At 43.0% G+C, this 17,989-nt stretch overlaps 1 protein-coding gene across 1 annotated transcript; it reads right to left on the bottom strand.

Annotated features, from left to right (window-relative positions):
- Positions 1 to 402: 402 nt before the first annotated feature.
- LOC125465268 (spermatogenesis- and oogenesis-specific basic helix-loop-helix-containing protein 2-like) lies at positions 403 to 13,780 on the bottom strand. Its single transcript, XM_048558548.1, has 8 exons — positions 13,620 to 13,780; positions 11,318 to 11,482; positions 8,584 to 8,731; positions 7,863 to 7,954; positions 6,660 to 6,778; positions 5,400 to 5,556; positions 5,237 to 5,310; positions 403 to 677 (listed from the first exon to the last, which is right to left on the bottom strand). The coding sequence occupies exons 1-8, from the start codon at positions 13,778 to 13,780 to the stop codon at positions 403 to 405; spliced, it is 1,191 nt and encodes a 396-aa protein (XP_048414505.1).
- Between the last annotated feature and the right edge of the window lie 4,209 nt (positions 13,781 to 17,989).

Here is a 17,989-nt window from a genome sequence, read left to right as displayed (position 1 = left end):
ACTGCAAAGTATGAGGTACTAACATTCACTGTAAAGCAAGTTATCATTGATCAGATTAAAATCAACACAACATTTGGCATCACTCAGGTATACCACAGTATAGACACATACAAATACCATAGTGCAGACAAGTGGGATCATTCTAGTTCCCTGGCCAAAAGAAATTAAATTCAATTCAAGCACTACATTTGAAGTAGGCACTGGTTCAGTGCATGCAACTGCTAACGGGTAGTGTGTCAATATGGACTAGTAACTCTTTGCACAAAACAGATAATTATGTAATGTTTGTGAGGATTCCCTAGCATTACTTGGCTTGGTACCTATATGCTAGTAATGTTTGCACCAGAAATGCCTACTTGTCAGGCAAGCAAGTTATTTGAAAATAATCAAGGTTTAGATTGGTTATAAACTTAAGAAGATCAAGTCCACCATAGCTACTTCTTCAGGACACAGTTCATTTTCATTTGTCGTTGCTGGTAAGGCCACTTCTGGCCAGTTTCCCAGTGACTCGTCAGTCATTAGCCCATTTAAATCCAAGGCTTGGAATGATTTGTGTGATTCTGGTTTTGCTTTTGAAGGCGAAACCTGTTGTGTGTGAATTGAAGTGTCTGGATCCGCAGTTGATGCTGGAATCTCCAAGGTTTTGTTTGCAGTGGTGGTTCTGGAATTACCAGAGTCTGTAATGATACAGAAGAAAAATGTAGAATGAGTATAAATTTTCATCTAAATCACAGAATTAGAGGGGGGGGGGGTGGTGGTGCAGGGTAGAGAGCATGTTACAAGTCACCAAACTCAAGTGGAGATTTTTTAAAAAATAGAAGTTCAGGTAGAAAGATTGGATAAACCATCACAGTGCAAGTTTATAAGCTTGATTTGAAATTGAAGTCATTGGTCTATTATCTGAAGGGAAGATAATGATTATGGGTATGCAATTAGCCCAAAAACAAAAAAAAAGGGACCAAAGAGTGATCAGTGGCCTTTAGGCTTTTCAGTGATGCCCGAATCCCTGTGGGGATAGGAGGACTGGTTAGTAAAGTAGTGCCATGTTAATAGCATTGAATCAATTCTTCCACTGGCTGAAGGCAACCCTCTCAATCTCCCTTCACCCATGTTTTGAGGGAGGTGAGAGATCGACTGTCAATTCTGAGGCTAATAACCCTTCTCAGGAAGAAGAGTTTCTCTAGCAATTTCTGGTTTTATTAGCCTAGAACACTGACTTGCTTGCCCGTGATCATCCCTATACACTACAACATCCATGTTTGTAACCAGAAACCTCACTCGAGTTATTCACTTCAGCCTATGCAAATACCCAGCTAAATAAGAATATGAAAGACAGGGAAAGATTCTCCCTCCCATTCAGCTCAACCAATGTCATTTTGGAGGTGGGTCACTGGTCTCAACATTAAGTCTGCTTCCCCTTTTGCAGACACTGCCAGACTGGAGTTTCTCCAGCAGTTTGTCTTTGTTAGTTTTCTATTAGATTGAATTTGGATGAAATTTAATGCAGAGATAAGTAGTTCTTCAGCTACTATTCAAAAGTTAAAATGCATTTAAAAAGTATTCCAAGTTTGCAGGTATATAGATGATGCTGGGGCAACACTGACATTTAATATGGCTCAGTTCTGGGTAGTGCAAAAAAAATGTCAATGTCATCAGAAGAATCAAGCTTGATAGAAGTTAGGGACTTTGCTTGAGGGACCAGAAGAACTAGATTATTCACTTAAAATTATTTCAGCTATTAGGAGTACTGGAACATAAACTTAACATTAAAAAAGGAGGTTGGAGTTGATTCTTCTCCTAAACACAATGCAAGTGATACCTGTACAACAATCTAATAAGCAGGCAGTGTAGGTACAGCAAGGGAACATATTACTTGACTGGTCTCTGGCTTAGGGGTTAAAAAGTGATAGATATCCCCATAAAATATCTAGACTTAGTGAACAAACTAATAAAAAGATCATTGGCTGAAAATAATTATTATCTCCTGCTGCCTAAACCATTCTCTTAAGTTAGACTTTTGAATAAGAATTTCTAAGGGATGAGGATTTTCTCTCATGTGCCAATATTTGATGCAACTAAAACAAGTAGAAGCAAAAGAAGTTGTTTTTATAGGGTTTCTGCTTTACAATGAGATTCAGAAACTTAATCCAAATTGATCACCTTTAAAGTAAGTGACAACTTGTATACATGCCTGGGAGAACTAAGGTAATACACAAATTGCAAAGTGATGAACAAATTGTGGCACATTTGGAATGTCCCCATTCACTGACCCAGAAGCCCATGTCCAAGCCCCACCTGCCCTTGGACAGGTTGGCAAGACTTAAAAAAAGGAGAATTCTCAAATTTATATAAACATGTAATAAAATAGAAAAAAAAACCTCAAGCCTTTGTTGACACATGTAAAATACTCAAATGCTGCACAAAAAATTTAAAGAGAGAGTTATGGAATGTTGACAGAATCAAAAAGCAGTAGAACAAGGCAAGGGGAGTTGCATTTCATGCAGGCTCCAACTGGGAGTACCCAATGTGCAACTGTTGTCCTGCAGAATTGAAGTGCTAGATGAAGTGTGAAGGCAGTAGGGCTGATCACTGGTTACAGTTAGAATTACAGATGGAAGAGAAAACAAAGTTTAAAATTTGTTCAGCCTTGAAAATGTAGTAAATTCATTATTCTCAATCTGGTGGAGAACTCTCATTCTTTCCTTCCCAAAGGAAGGAAAGGAATGTTCAGCATCCATACACTGTAGGTCAAGGTCAGTGATCAGAGACCTGAATAGCCAAATTGAACCTACTGAAATCACAAGTATAGGAAGAAAAATATCATTCAAAAAAAAAAAGGGCAACCATGTATGGAAAAAGAAGAGGGTGACAGTTTAATTAAACTCAGGTCTCACATTGTGGAGACTTCCCTAGATTAAAAAGGGTTTTTTAAAAAAACTAAGTTAACAGGTTAGCAAGATTAGATCACATTGGCTAGCACCCCCTGGATTCAGTTGGATACACAATTTGCTTGAAAAATGGGAGCGAGAAGATGGTGATAGAGGGATTTGTCTTTTGGACTGGAGGCCTGTGACCAGCATGTGCTGCACTGTTTGACACTGCTTTTGATCAATTCTATAAAATGATTTGGATGGGAGTAGAGAAGAATGGCCAATAAGTTTACAGATGACACCAAAATAAGTGATGCAGTGGACAGCGAAGAAGAGTCTTTCAATACAACAGGACCTTGGGCTGAGAAGTGGCAGATGGAGTTTTATTTAGATAATTGTGAGGTGTTATATTTTGGTAAGGCAAATCAGGGCCAGACTTACAATTAATGGCAAGGCCCTGGGGAGTGTTGCTGAACAAGACACGTAGGGTGCAGGTACATGCTTCCTTGAAAAGTAGAGTCACAGGTCAACAGGATAGTGAAGGTGGTGTTTGGAATGCTTGCTTTCATTGATCAGTGCAGTGATTACAGGAGTTGGGACATTGTGTTGTAGCTGTATGGAACATTGATGAGGGCGCTTGGTATACTGCATTCAGTCCTGGTCTCCCTGCTATAGGGGAGAGTTGTGAAACTTGAAAGGGTTAAGAAAAAAGGTTTACAAGGACACGGCAGGAATTGGAGGATTTGAGCTACAGTGAGAGGCTGAATAAAGACCAAAAGAATTGCAGATGCTGTAAATTAGGAACAACAAAAGTTGCTGGAAAAGTTTGGCAGGTCTGGCAGCATCTGAAGGACATAGAACATCACAGCACAGTACAGGCCCTTCGGCCCTCGATGTTGTGCCGACTTGTCATACTGATCAAGCCCATCTAACCTACCTTATTCCATGTACGTCCATATGCTTGTCCAATGATGACTTAAATGTACCTAAAATTGGCGAATCTACTACCGTTGCAGGCAAAGTGTTCCATTCCCTTACTACTCTGAGTAAAGAAACTACCTCTGACATCTGTCCTATATCTTTCACCCCTCAAGCTCATCGTCACCATCCTAGAAAAAAGGCTCTCCCTATCGACCCCATCTAACCCTCATTATTTTATCTGTTTCAATTAAGTCACCTCTCAACTTTCTTCTAAGAAAAACAGCCTCAAGTCCCTCAGCCTTTCCTCATAAGACCTTCCCTCCAGACCAGGCAACATCCTAGTAAATCTCCTCTGCACCCTTTCCAAAGCTTCCACATCCTTCTCAATGCGGTGACCAGAACTGTACGCAATACTCCAAGTGCGGCCGCACCAGAGTTTTGTACAGCTTCACCATAAACTCTTGGTCCTGGAACGCGATCCCTCTATTAATAAAAGCTAAAACACTGTATGCCTTAAGGAGAAAAGTTAACGTTTCCGGTCCAGTAACCCTTCCTCCTGTGAGGGGCTGAATAGGCTAGGGCTATTTTCCCTGGAGTTTCAGAGGCTGAGAGGTGACCTTAAGAGGTTTATAGAATCATGAGGGGCGTGGATAGGGTAAATAATGACCCTCACTAGCTTCTACAGATGCACCATTAAAGTACACTGTCGGGTACATCACGGCTGGTATGGCAGCTCTCTGCCCAGGACTGTTAAGAAACTACAGAAAGGTGGTGTGCACAGCCCAGACCTTCATGGAAGCCAACGTTCCATCCATGGACTCCACTGATGATGCCTCACTACTGCAGGAAGGCAGCCAACAAAGACCCATCACAGCCTGGTAACTATCTCCTACAACCTCTGTCAGGCAGAAGGTACAGAAGCCTGAATATGCACACTAGCAGGTTTCAGGAACAGTTTCTTTCCAGCTGTTAGACTCTTGAATGGACTCTAGTCTTAATGTAACTGTCATGCCTCAAGTCTTTTTGATCTGTGCCTCATTTGCTTGCTCTGATACCACTAGTAAACAAAGCTTTTCACTATTCCAGTACAAGTGATAATAAAAGCAAAATCAAATCAAAGCTAGAGGGGGTACAAGTTTAAGGAGAGAGGGGAAGGATTTTATAAGGGGACCTGAAGGGTAACCTTTTCAGAGGGTTTGCTTCTGGAATAAGCTTCTTGAGGTCGTGATGTAAGTAGATGCAATTACACCATTTAAAAGACACCTGGTTGGGTATGTGAACAGGAAGGGTTAAGAGGGAGTAGATCAGTTCAGAGTATCTGGTTGACAGAGAGAAGTTGGACCAAAGGGTCTGTATCGGTGCTGCATAACTAAGGCAATTTCAGTCAATTACAAGCAAGAGAGTGTATTTGATTAGGTGCATTTCACGGCATAATACAACCTTACCTTGCATGCCTTTCCATTGATCTGGAATGTCAAAACTCAGATTATCTCGTTCAGTCGGACTTTCCACTGTGGAGCTGAAAATACAATAGTTGTTAATACCCGAATACTGAATACCAAAAAAAAAACGCTTTCCAAATAAAAAAAAGGGGCAACTGAGACAAACCCATTTGGTGGGACTGGAGCAAATGTTTTAGAACTGGTGTTCAGAAGATTTTGATCTGCACCAGGGAGAGTAGTAAACCATTTGGTTGATAAACAGTTGGTTGGATGTGGCACGTGTTGTTCAGAAGAATCAGTGACTGGAAGTGTTGGTTGCGGCTCTACAAAAGAAAAACCCTGTTTATTTGTACTGTTTAAAAAAAAAGACAAACATTGTTCATTATTATTCTATGAAAGCAGTTTAAAAACACCTGTCAGTACCATCTACTGAACAGTTACCAGAGTTAGAAATTAAAAAGTAATTGTTTTTCAAACATTTTAATCAAACTGCCAATCATTAAACAAGAAACCCTTTTACTCATCTGTAAGCGATATGTACAAAAAGGATTTTAATTAATTTTTCCTTCTTGCATTCCTGAGATATGCATACTCTCAGCAAGGCTAACATATTGGCCATACACCGATGCCCAGGAAACAGTGTTGGGGAGGTGTCTAGTGTTGAACAGCTAGTGGTACAAGATGACAGACTCTAACTGAGCTCTTGAAGAGTTTGGATCCAAGATTGTATTAAGGATAGAAATTAAGTGCTCACCTACTTCTGAATCATTGAGTTGTAAAACTCAGATTGTCAATGATACCAACATTTTGTTTCACATTTACCAGTTAATAAATTTTAAAAAGCATATTCCTAGTGACCATGGTGGGATTTGAATTCTTGTCTCCATCACATTAGTCCAGGCCTCTGGATTGACAGTCCAGTAACCTCACTAATTCTATTGTCCTTCTGTTTATATTAAGAGATCCTTTCCACGCAAAAAGGTAACCCACTTGAGGTGGCACAGTGGTTCAATGGTTAGCATTGCAGCCTCACAGCGCCAGGGACCTGGGTTCGATTCCAGCCTCAGGCGACTGTGTGGAGTTTCCACGTTCTCCCCACGTCTGCGTGGGTTTCCTCCCACAGTCTGAAGATGTGCAGGCTAGGTGGATCGGCCATGCTAAATTGCCCGTAGTGTTCAGGGGTGTGAGGGTTATAGGGGGATGGGTCTGGGTGGGATGCTCCAAGGGGTGGTGTGGACTTGTTGGGCCGAAAGGCCTGTTTCCACACGGTAGGTAAATCTAATCTAATAAAAACTGCCTACACCCTTTAATATTGTTCCTGGTTCAAAAGATAAGTCATTTCTGACCTTACACCAAGTTCAATTTGATTCAATGCTAGGAATGAATAAAGTCAACACTGTTTACAGGTCTAGTTGGTAGAGCTAACCTGAAGCTGTTGGGATGTTCAGTTGTGGAAAATTCAGAGAGATTCCTGAACTTTCAGCTAAGGCTTGCTTTTTCCCTTTTGGAGTTTGAATTGTGCAAGTTTTCATTGGGTCCTTTTTGCTGAAGGAAAAGAAACATAAAAAGTGAAAGTGTTGTTCACATTAAGAACATACATCTTTAAAAAATGAACTGGAGGCAAAACATTGAGGAGTTGACCAGCTGAGATCAGTATTCACATCTCTATCTAAACAAACATTTATGGTTCTTCCTGAAAGGGAGCTTCAGGCCCATTTGGCCTCTCATCCATTTCCCCACCACCAGTAACGAACACATACCTCCTTCCAATAACAGGCAGCTATTCTGTTAAGAGTACTAATCTCTTATGATGCCATTAGTAGTGTGTAGCCCTTGAAATGATGAAGTAAAACTACATTTCCACCCCAACCCCAAATGAAATTTTCTTCTTAAAGTATATTTGTTTGTGGGACATGGAGGTTTCTGGCTGGGTCAGCTTTTATTGCTAATCCCTAGATGCCTTTGAGAAGGTGATGGTGAGCTGCCTTCGTGAACTACTGCAGTTCACCTGCTGTGTTGGACCAACAGTGCCATTGTGGGGATGGGAATGCCAGGATTTTTGACTCCACAGTGAAGGAACAGTGATACATTTCGAAGTCAGGATGGTGAGCAGGTTGGGAGGGGAATTTACTGGTGGTGGTCTTCCCATGTATCTGCTGCCTTTGTCCGTCTAGATGGAAGCGGTCATGGGTTTAGAAGGTCCTGTGAGGGGATCTTTGGTAGAAGGCTAGAGACGTCCAAAGTTTATAACATACATCAACTTGGTGAATGGGTCACAAATCATTTGCTGTCAGTCACTTTCTGAGGGAAAGATCATGAAGTTAAGATTTGTACAAATGGCAAGAGACCAAGAGTCTCCAAATTTGGAACTGTATATTTTGTAGCCCAGCCAAAAATAACTGAACAAAAAAAAACACAACAGCACTTTAAGGCTTTACTTAATATAATCAACTATCCCCCTTTTTTGAGAGAGAGAGACAGAATTGCTGCAACTCGATTTCCCCTTCGCTCGGCACTCTGGATTGGTACAGTTAAATTGGAGCTGCACGAATAATTTTCCAAAAGGTGTTGAACAAAAACAAAGTGCCCGAGGCCTGAACAAATCTGAACGATGCTGCTCCAACCTTACATGCATGTTTTTCTTTTCCCTTTTGTCTTCTTGCTTCTCTCTGGAGTTGGCTTTTGCCATTTTTCATATAGTCCTTCAGGTATGGATAAAACCTGAACAAAAAACAGTTTTGCATTATGGAAGGCAGTAACCAGAGTGTCAGAAGTAAATTGACAAGTTTGCAGACTCCTTCCAGATTTTTAAAAAATTAAATAAGTGCATTTTAGATTCAATACTGGTGCTAAAAGTGTATTTTTTAAAAATATTAAACAGCCTTATGGGATTTCCAGACAGATAGACTGGCATCACATGTTGGCTATGAGACTAAAATTTCTCACCCAGAATATAACAAAACAAATAGTTTCTAGTTCTTATGTGTAGTCAGTTAGGTAGAGGGGAGGCATGACTACTGTAGTTTGTTAATGGCTTGCAAATCCCCAAGAAAATTCCAGGCTCAATCCCAGAGTTAACCAATTCTCACTGAGCTCGGACAGGGCTTGAAATGCAATTAGATTTTGATTTTATTGTCACATGTACTGAAGTACACAAGTACAGTTTTTAAAAAAGTGTATAAAGTCAACACACAACACCATCTTATGTACAAGAGGTGCTAAAAAATTTACTTGGGAGGCAAAATTTTAAAACCCAAGCATTATAGACTGCTGGGAGGTTTCAGAGTTTAAAGAATGAATTGTAAAAAAATGCAACTATACATTTTAGTAATCAGGAGGAAATTACTCACTCTCAATTGTTCTTGAGGCGGGATAAGGGTTTGAACAAGCTCCAGGTATTTCACAGTCATTTCCAAGACAGAAGCCATATCATTCCTTCGTCCTTCAAATTTTGGCAGCAGATCACGGAGCTGATCACAGCTGCTTTTAATCCGTTTCCTGCAAAATGCAATGATTCCCAAAACAGACAGTTCATCCCAGTAGCTTTGGGGCCTTCTGGGAAGCAGACATTAAGGTTGGCACATTCATGGGATTAAGAAATAATTTGTTGTCCCCATCTGAGAGACAACAATGGTGTTGCTCACCTTCCTAGGTCCCACTGCGGAAGGACATAAATGGGAAACTTGGAGAAGGTGAATTTGACACATGCGCGCACAGTCAGTCAGTCATTCATGAACAAGAGTTTTACCGTTTTGAAAAAGCTGTTCAGTTTACACTCGACAGGATAATGCACAAGGGTTGTAAAGGGAAGAAGAAAGCAACATTTATCTTGTGATGAGGATTGCAGATTGGTAATGGGATCGCCATGGGAATATACCCATTAAGTGACAACTGACAGTTAATTGTCAAAAACTTTTTTCTTTTTAAGCCGGACAAGTCGACCAAATTATTTTCGCGGCAACGGCCTGACTTGAGAAATAAACAAAAATACCACTTTTGTTGGGTTCAGAATGGTGGTGTATGTGCACAAGTTTTTCCTGTCTGCAAACAGTAGGACCCCCATGAATTAATATGTAGCTTCCTGCACGAACTGCGAGCCCAACTGAATCCTACAATTTGTTTCCAGGCAGTAGAATTTTCAGTGTGGCACTGATCAACAGGGGCACTCAGCAGTCTCCTCAGTTGAAGCATTGTCTTCCCTTTACACAGATTTCATGAACAGTCCTGATGAACAGAATGCTTCATTAAGTGCCTCACCCTCACAAAATGTCATACTTTTCCCCTCTTTCTCTCTGCCCACAACCCTCCCATCCCCCCAAACTCCTGCCAGTCCAAATTTTACTGAATCATTCTGGGTATAGTATTGGAAAAAAGAATCAGCTGATTCTTTACACGTAGAAAGTGATCTTGCCCAGAGGAAACCAAGACATTTAGCCCATTATATAGATTTACCAAGAGCTGACAATAGCTAAAGCAGAGGCTTGGGGGCATACTGTATCCATTGTACCCGGTGTGGCTTCCTCTACATTGGGGAAAGCAAGCGGAGGCTTGGGGACCGATTTGCAGAACACCTCCTCTCGGTTTGCAATAAACAACTGCACCTCCCAGTCGCAAACCATTTCCACTATCCCTCCCATTCCTCAGACGACATGTCCATCGTGGGCCTCCTGCAGTGCCACAATGATGCCACCCGAAGGTTGCAGGAACAGCAACTCATTCCGCTTGGGAACCCTGCAGCCCAGCGGTATCAATGCAGACTTCACAAGCTTCAAAATCTCCCCTTTCCCCACTGCATCCCAAAACCAGCCCAGTTCGTCCCCTCCCCCCACTGCACCACACAACCAGCCCAGCTCTTCCCCTCCACCCACTGCATCTCTAAACCAGCCCAGCCTGTCTCCGCCTCCCTAACCTGTTCTTCCTCTCACCCATCCCTTCCTCCCACCTCAAGCCGCACCTCCATTTCCTACCTACTAACCCCATCCCACCTCCTTGACCTGTCCGTTTTCCCTGGACTGACCTATCCCCTCCCTACCTATACTCTCCTCTCCACCTATCTTCTTTTCTCCATCTTCGATCCGCCTCCCCCTCTATCCCTATTTATTCCAGAACCTTCTCCGATGAAGGGTCTAGGCCCGAAACGTCAGCTTTTGTGCTCCTAAGATGCTGCTTGGCCTGCTGTGTTCATCCAGCTCCACACTTTGTTATCAATAGCTAAAGAATCCCCTGCTCCCCAGTAACAAGTTGCGTTCTATTTTAAAGCCCAATCACATTCCACTTGCAATAGCTTTATATTTTAGGGGAACAAAAAACCTTGACACATTGCTGGTTCCAAGCGATGCAAGTACATGACTTAAACTGCAAAGACTAACTAAACATAGGAATTTTTTAAGACAATTTTTTTAAAAAAAAACTACAAAAAGGATCATTGATTTTATTGTCATCTTCAAAAAGCAAATCAGTTAAGTCAGTCAAAATGAGTCTTGTGCATGAAATGGAATAAGACACAGAGCTAGTGAAGTGCTCTCGGCTCGGAGGTGGAGTACAGCTAAAAAAAGAAAAAAAAAAGTGAAAACAAAAGCATCCAGCCCACAGCACAGTAAAATATTCCTTCAGTGATACTGCTGAGGAGTTCGAGACACAAACATTTGCAGCTGCATGTGAAACAGGCCACTTTAACTGGAAAATTCTTAAAAATTGTCTAGGCACATGGCAGAACAGTAATACTCCAGTAACTACAGTAGAATGAGCACAAAAAATTTCTTGGATGTTTTCCCATGGCATTGCACACAAAGGGGGCAATGAGGTAGGAGACCAAGTGTAGGCTTCATGTCATATACTATTGAAAGTAGTAGGAATTTAATAGAAAGAAATAAATTCTGGACAGCCAGGAACTCTTAAGTGGATCTAACCACTGGCCCATTGGCATTGGCAGAAGGACATTAATTCATTTTGTGATCTTCCTGTTCGATAGAAGATGCCATTATACCCTTCATCCACTAGGGACTGCAATCCTGCTTTTGGGGGTGTTGCACATTTTAATTGCAACAAATACAGTTGAAGCAGAAGTGAAAATTTGATTTTTACCTCCTGTCTCGTTCTTTGATCACATTGATCTTGTTGACTTGAACTTCTGTTTTGGCCAGGGCTTCTTGGTGTTCCCTTAACATCTGCTTCTGAAAGGGATCAAGTTTATCATCACTCTGTGTCTTCTCCTTCTCTTCCCCAGATTCACTGGCAGACCAAGAGTGACTGGAAACAACACATGGGTTGGATTTGATTATAGTAAACACGCTCAGCACAGTTAAAAGTTGTTTTGCAAGCAGTACAGGCAGAAAACAGAAGATGGGGAGAATAGGGTCTTTCTCAAGATGGCAGCTGGTGACTAGTAATGTTCTGCGAGGGTCTGTGTTGGGACTGCAACTTTTCACTTTGTACGTCAATGATCTAGATGAAGGAAGAGAGGGTGTTCTGGCCAAGTTTGCCGACTATCCGAAGATAGATACAGGGACAGGTAGTATTGAGGTGTGGGGAGGCTGCAGAAGGATTTGGACAGATTAGGAGAGGTCAAAAGAGTGGCAGATGGAACACAACAGGGGAACGTGTGAGGTCATGCACTTGGGTAGGAAGAATAAAAGCATGGACTATTTCTTGCAGGTTGATTCAGTAGTTAGGAAGGAAAATACAACATGGGCATTTATTTCAAGAGGACTAAAACATTAAAGCAGGGTTGTACTTCTGAGGCTTTAAAATGTGCTCCAACTAGAGCTTTATATGGAGTATTATGAGCAATTTTGGGCCCCATGCCTCAGGAAGGATGTACTGGCCCTGGAGCTGGTCCAGAACAGATTCACAAAAATGATCCCAGGAATGAGGTTTAACATACAAGGAACATTTGAGGTGTCTGGGTCTATACTCAATGGAGTTTAGAAGGACAATGGAGGACCTAACAAACTTACAGAATACTGAGTGGCCTGGATAGAGTGAGAAATGGGAAGTGGCATCCATTGGCAGGAGTGACTAGGACCAAAGGAGCACAGCCATAGATTTTAAAATAAAAGGAAGACCCTTTAGAACAGGGATAAGGAGAAACTTACAGCCAAGGCATGGTGAATCTATGGAATTCATTACTACAGAAGGCTGGAGAGGCCAAGCCATTGAGCATATTTAAAACAGAATTATATAGGTTTTGACTATCAAGGGTTACAGGGAGAAAGGGATTTAGAAACTTATCAGCCATGACTGAATGGCAGCACGGCCTCGCTGGGCCACATGGCATAGTTTTTGCATGCATGTCTTATCATAGCAAAGGGCGTACAGATCATAGGGTGCTTTGACACAGCAAGGCCCATTGTGAAAGGGGAGTAAGCCCAATCCAGATTCAGGCAAAAAAAAACTTAGGCATACCCTATCAAGGGCTGAAACTTCACAGACAAAATGTTTGTAATTGCAGGTCGAGGATGTACACTTTCTTTGATTTTTGATATCATTATCACTTGATATTCCTTAAGGAGAAAGGTTAGAAATTCAAGAACCAAATGATTGGCATTGATATGACACTAATATCATTGCTGCACTTCTTCAAGCATATTAAAACTAGTAGATTCTTTTCAAGAAAGTATTTTAAGAAAACAAAAAAAACACCTAGAAATAGGGTCTAGAGATCAGGAAAAGCAGCAGAAAGGAGGAGCTCAACTACAAGAAATGGTTTGTTTGACAAACTCATTTCCACATCGGAGTAGGTTGTTCACACATTGACACATCTTCCCCTCCCAGCCATGTGGCGGTTCAGTTCAATGTTTAATTCGGTACATACACCTTCATTTGCATCAGTAACCTTGGATGTACTTCTTCAACCAGTCTCTGTGCCTGGAGAATTTTGTTTAAAAATATTTAAGTTTTAAATTTTAGTTTTATCAAAACTTCTCATTACCAGGGAGTTTCCTCCCACCTTCATTAGCAACATTCCTAAAAAGAAATTGCAAAACTCAAAAAGTTAACTTAGTGAGCTAAAGAGAATCAGCAAGGATTGAAAAGATATAGATGTAGGCAGATTGGATCTTCTTTAAAAAAAAAGAACAGGCCCAAGGGCTGAGAGGCCTACTCTCACCCTTAACTCACGTTCATATGAAAGATTCTTAACATAGGCCAGAAAAAAAAGTAAGACTTTGAATTGATTTTGAAAGACAACATAGGTAAAGAAAAAGATTTTAAAAGTTTTTATTTCAGCATACAAAAGCAGTAATAAACTGTACATCTCAGCATTAATAGGCTCCATAATAGAAAATAAAAGTACTTTCACTCAGAAGAAAGCTCCAGTTACAACATTGCTACTTTAAACAAGAGGAATCCCAACCTAGAGCAACTTGAGTCAACCTCAGTTACATACCAGCTATAGACAGAATCCTCAGCATTGTCTGTAGACCCATCCTCAGAATCCTCCACACCCACTACATGAGCTGAAAAGATCCCTTTGGTGGTCCTGGGGGTGATTGTTTCATACACAAACTTGCTAGAGGAACTTTGACAATTTCTCCGTGGACGGGACATATTCTCAGCATCACCCAATCTCACATCAATAATTCTGTTCACCAGAGCCAGCTTTGGTCAGCACACTCTGTAATTTGTCAAGACATTCAAACTCCAACCCCCTTCAAATAGGGAGCTTTTAAAAATAAAACCTGCCTTTTCTTTTTCAGGTTATTTCTCAAAATAAGTTCATTGGAACAATAGCCTACTTGGTCTTAGGGTGTTAACTTAATCAGCTTTCCATTGTAGTCACTGGCTGTTTCTGAGACGAGGGCTGGTCCTCTCCAGTTCCAATCAACTTTGGAATTTGATCATTACACACTAAGAGTTGCCTGAGCTGTAAACAGTGCTATTTGTTTCACCTGCTCTTGGCTAAAGAAAAAGAAATGATCAAGAGCCTTTGATAGTTCATGGGTATTTTTAATCAGCCTGTTCAGATACATTATTACATACCTCTGGAGCTGAACCCTGGCCTTTTAGCCTAGCCCTGGTGTAGTTACTTTCTAAACAACCTGGACATTGACTGGATTGGTCCATAAAAGCTAGCACAGACTCAGGGTGTTGAATGGCCTTCTCCTGTATCTTGAATAGCTCTTATGCCTCTAAAAGATTTCTGTGGAGTAAGGGTGTTGAAGGTGTTTGGAGAAAATGCAAGTAAATAGAGCTGATGTACAGATTAACTATGATCCACCTCAATAGTGAAGGAGATTTACTCCTGATCCTGTGTTTCTCTGTCACAGCAGTAACAAGAAAACTTAGGCACATTTTCACTTGTTTGCCTAGAGCCTTTGACAATGAAATGTAGAAGCAGAAGGAGGCCATTCAGCCCATTACTTCTGCTGTGCCATTTTATGAGACCATGGCCAATCTGATAATCCTTAATTCCACCTTTCTATCTTTTTTTTCCCCATAACCCTTAGTGGCTAAAAATCTACCTCAGCCTTGACAGCGCTCTGTGTTAGAAATTGGTGGCATCTCTGGAGAAACAGAATTAACATATCAGGTCTAATGACCCTACTTCAGAACCTGTTGAGTTGTTCCAGCAATTTAACTCTGATTTCTCTTCACACATGTTGCCAGACCTGCTGCGTTTTTCCAGCAACTTGTTTCAGTTTCTGATTTCCAGCATCCTCAGTCCTTTGGGGTTTTTCTTTGGTTAAGAATTCCACAGAGACAAGAAATTCCTCCTCATCTGAGTCCTAACTGGGGGACCCCTAATTCTGAGTGATAATGGGAACTGCAGATGCTGGAGAATCCAAGATAACGAAATGTGAGGCTGGACGAACACAGCAGGCCAAGCAGCATCTCAGGAGCACAAAAGCTGACGTTTCAGGCCTAGACCCTTCATCAGAGAGGGGGATGGGGTGAGGGTTCTGAAATAAATAGGGAGAGACGGGGAGGCGGACCAAAGATGGAGAGAAAAGAAGATAGGTGGGGAGGTAGGGAGGGGATAGGTCAGTCCAGGGAAGACGGACAGGTCAAGGAGGTGGGATGAGGTTAGTAGGTAGGAGATGGAGGTGTGGCTTGGGGTGGGAGGAAGGGATGGGTGAGAGGAAGAACAGGTTAAGGAGGCAGAGAGGGGTTGGACTGGTTTTGGGATGCAGTGGGTGGAGGGGAAGAGCTGGGCTGGTTGTGTGGTGCAGTGGTGGGAGGGGACGAACTGGCCTGGTTTAGGGATGTGGTGGGGGAAGGGGAGATTTTGAAGCTAGTGAAGTCCACATTGATACCATTGGGCTGCAGGGTTCCCAGGCGGAATATGAGTTGCTGTTCCTGCAACCTTCGGGTGGCATCATTGTGGCAGTGCAGGAGGCCCATGATGGACATGTCATCTAGAGAATGGGAGGGGGAGTGGAAATGGTTTGCGACTGGGAGGTGCAGTTGTTTGTTGCGAACTGAGCGGAGGTGTTCTGCAAAGCGGTCCCCAAGCCTCCGCTTGGTTTCCCCAATGTAGAGGAAGCCACACCAGGTACAGGGGATGCAGTATACCACATTGGCAGATGTGTAGGTGAACCTCTGCTTAATGTGGAAAATCATCTTGGGGCCTGGGATAGGGGTGAGGGAGGAGGTGTGGGGGCAAGTGTAGCATTTCCTGCGGTTGCAGGGGAAGGTGCCGGGTGTGGTGGGGTTGGAGGGCAGTGTGGAGCGAACAAGGGAGTCACGGAGAGAGTGGTCTCTCCAGAAAGCAGACAGGGGTGGGGATGGAAAAATGTCTTGGGTGGTGGGGTCGGATTGTAGATGGCGGAAGTGTCAGAGGATGATGCGTTGTATCCGGAGGTTGGTGGGGTGGTGTGTGAGAACGAGGGGGATCCTCTTAGGGCGGTTGTGGTGGGGGCGGGGTGTGAGGGATGTGTTGCGGGAAATACGGGAGACGCGGTCAAGGGCGTTCTCGACCACTGTGGGGGGAAAGTTGCAGTCCTTGAAGAACTTGGACATCTGGGATGTGCGGGAGTGGAATGTCTTATCGTGGGAGCAGATGCGGCGGAGGCGGAGGAATTGGGAATAGGGGATGGAATTTTTGCAGGAGGGTGGGTGGGAGGAGGTGTATTCTAGGTAGCTGTGGGAGTCGGTGGGCTTGAAATGGACACCAGTTACAAGCTGGTTGCCTGAGATGGAGACTGAGAGGTCCAGGAAGGTGAGGGATGTGCTGGAGATGGCCCAGGTGAACTGAAGGTTGGGGTGGAAGGTGTTGGTGAAGTGGATGAACTGTTCGAGCTCCTCTGGGGATCCCTAATTCTGATACAGCTTTTCCACACATTCCCTGCCAAATCCTCTAAGAGTCTTGCATCAGTGATGGCAAAATAATTGGGCCTTCGATGCCTTCGTACATGCCCAAGGTGGTGAAGTCATCTCTCTGTGAAGTGTACCAGCCTGTGCAAGAGATCAGCCTTTGGCAGCGCCGCTGTAGTCGTCATTTGTCTGACTTGAGGTTTTGAGGACATGGTTGAAATATCTACACTGCCACTAGGTGGTGGTAGCCCCTTGCAACTCAAGTGTTTTTTAGTTTCTTCATCCAGTGTCAGGATTTCACTGTCAGAATCCACATGAGTGAACATCAACCACCCTAATGGAGCAAATTACTGCAGATGCTGGAAACTGTCCTGAAAACAACAAATGCTCGGGACTGCAGTAAGTCAGATAGCATCCATGGAGAGACAGCAAGCTAATGTTTCAAGTCTAGATTCAAAATGTTGGCTTGTTCTCTGTCTGTGGATGCTGTTTGATCCGCTGTGATCTCCAGCATTTGTTGTTTTACGCACTCACTGTCCAGGTCCAGTCATTGACAAGCTCTGATTTCTTCTTAAAACTTTGCCTTTCTTTACTTTTTCGAGCCTTGCATCCTATCATCCTGAAAAGGCCTGCTCCATTGTAGTCGGAGATAATGGGAACTGCGGATGCTGGAGAATGCGAGATAACAAAATGTGAAGCTGGATGAACACAGCAGGTCAATCAGCATCTCAGGAGCTCCTGACATGCCGCTTGGCCTGCTGTGTTCATCCAGCTTCACACTTTGTTATCTTGGATGCTCCATTGTAGTATCTGGAAATATCCCCTTGATCCTTTCTAATCAGCACAGCGTGAAAACTAGGGCAGTAATATACAGGCCATTTGTGGTGCTCAATCCTGGACAGGGCTTTGGCAGTGTTGGGGGGAGGGCTGATTCAGGGATCAATATCCGGGAGCCTCAGCTGTATGATGTACATTGTGTTTGGGCTAGGGCCCTCTGTGATCAGGACAGGAGCAGGATAGACACTACAGTGTCTGTCCTGACTCTGGACATTTTTGTAGATAGGAATGCACCAAAAACAAGGACCCAAGGTCTGTCAATGATGGATGTCTCCAGATGTCTCTAATGAGAAGTCTTTGATGTGAAGTGATAACCCTGCTTCTCGCTCTATAGATGCTGCCTGACCGGCAGAGTATTTTTAGCATCCCCTATTCGCATGGGTATTTCAGTGGTCCGCACTGCTGTCTCACAGCACCAGGGACGTGGGCTTGATTCACCCCTCAGGCAACTGTCTGCGTGGGTTTCCTCTGGGTGCTCTGGTTTCCCTCCCCAGTCCAAAGACATGCGGGTTAGGTGGATTGGCCATGTTAAGTTTTACCGTAGTGTCTGAGGATGTGCAGGCTAAGTGGATTAGCCATGGGAAATTTGGGGATAGAGTGGGATGCTCTTCAGAGGCTTGCTGCGGAGTCAGCGGGCTGAATGGCCTCCATCTGCACTGTAGGGAT

Source organism: Stegostoma tigrinum, chromosome 29 (assembly GCF_030684315.1).
Source record: "Stegostoma tigrinum isolate sSteTig4 chromosome 29, sSteTig4.hap1, whole genome shotgun sequence".
NCBI classification, from domain to species: domain Eukaryota; kingdom Metazoa; phylum Chordata; class Chondrichthyes; order Orectolobiformes; family Stegostomatidae; genus Stegostoma; species Stegostoma tigrinum.
This window is presented reverse-complemented; position numbering and strand designations above follow the sequence as displayed.

Coding starts and splice junctions, on each gene's coding strand:
- LOC125465268 (XM_048558548.1), bottom strand. CDS start 13,780: ATGTCCCGTCCACGGAGAAATTGTCAAAGTTCCTCTAGCAAGTTTGTG. Junction 11,483..13,619: donor GAGGATTCTGTCTATAGCTG/GTATGTAACTGA, acceptor TGTTGTTTCCAG/TCACTCTTGGTCTGCCAGTG. Junction 7,955..8,583: donor CGCCTCAAGAACAATTGAGA/GTGAGTAATTTC, acceptor TTTTTTGTTCAG/GTTTTATCCATACCTGAAGG.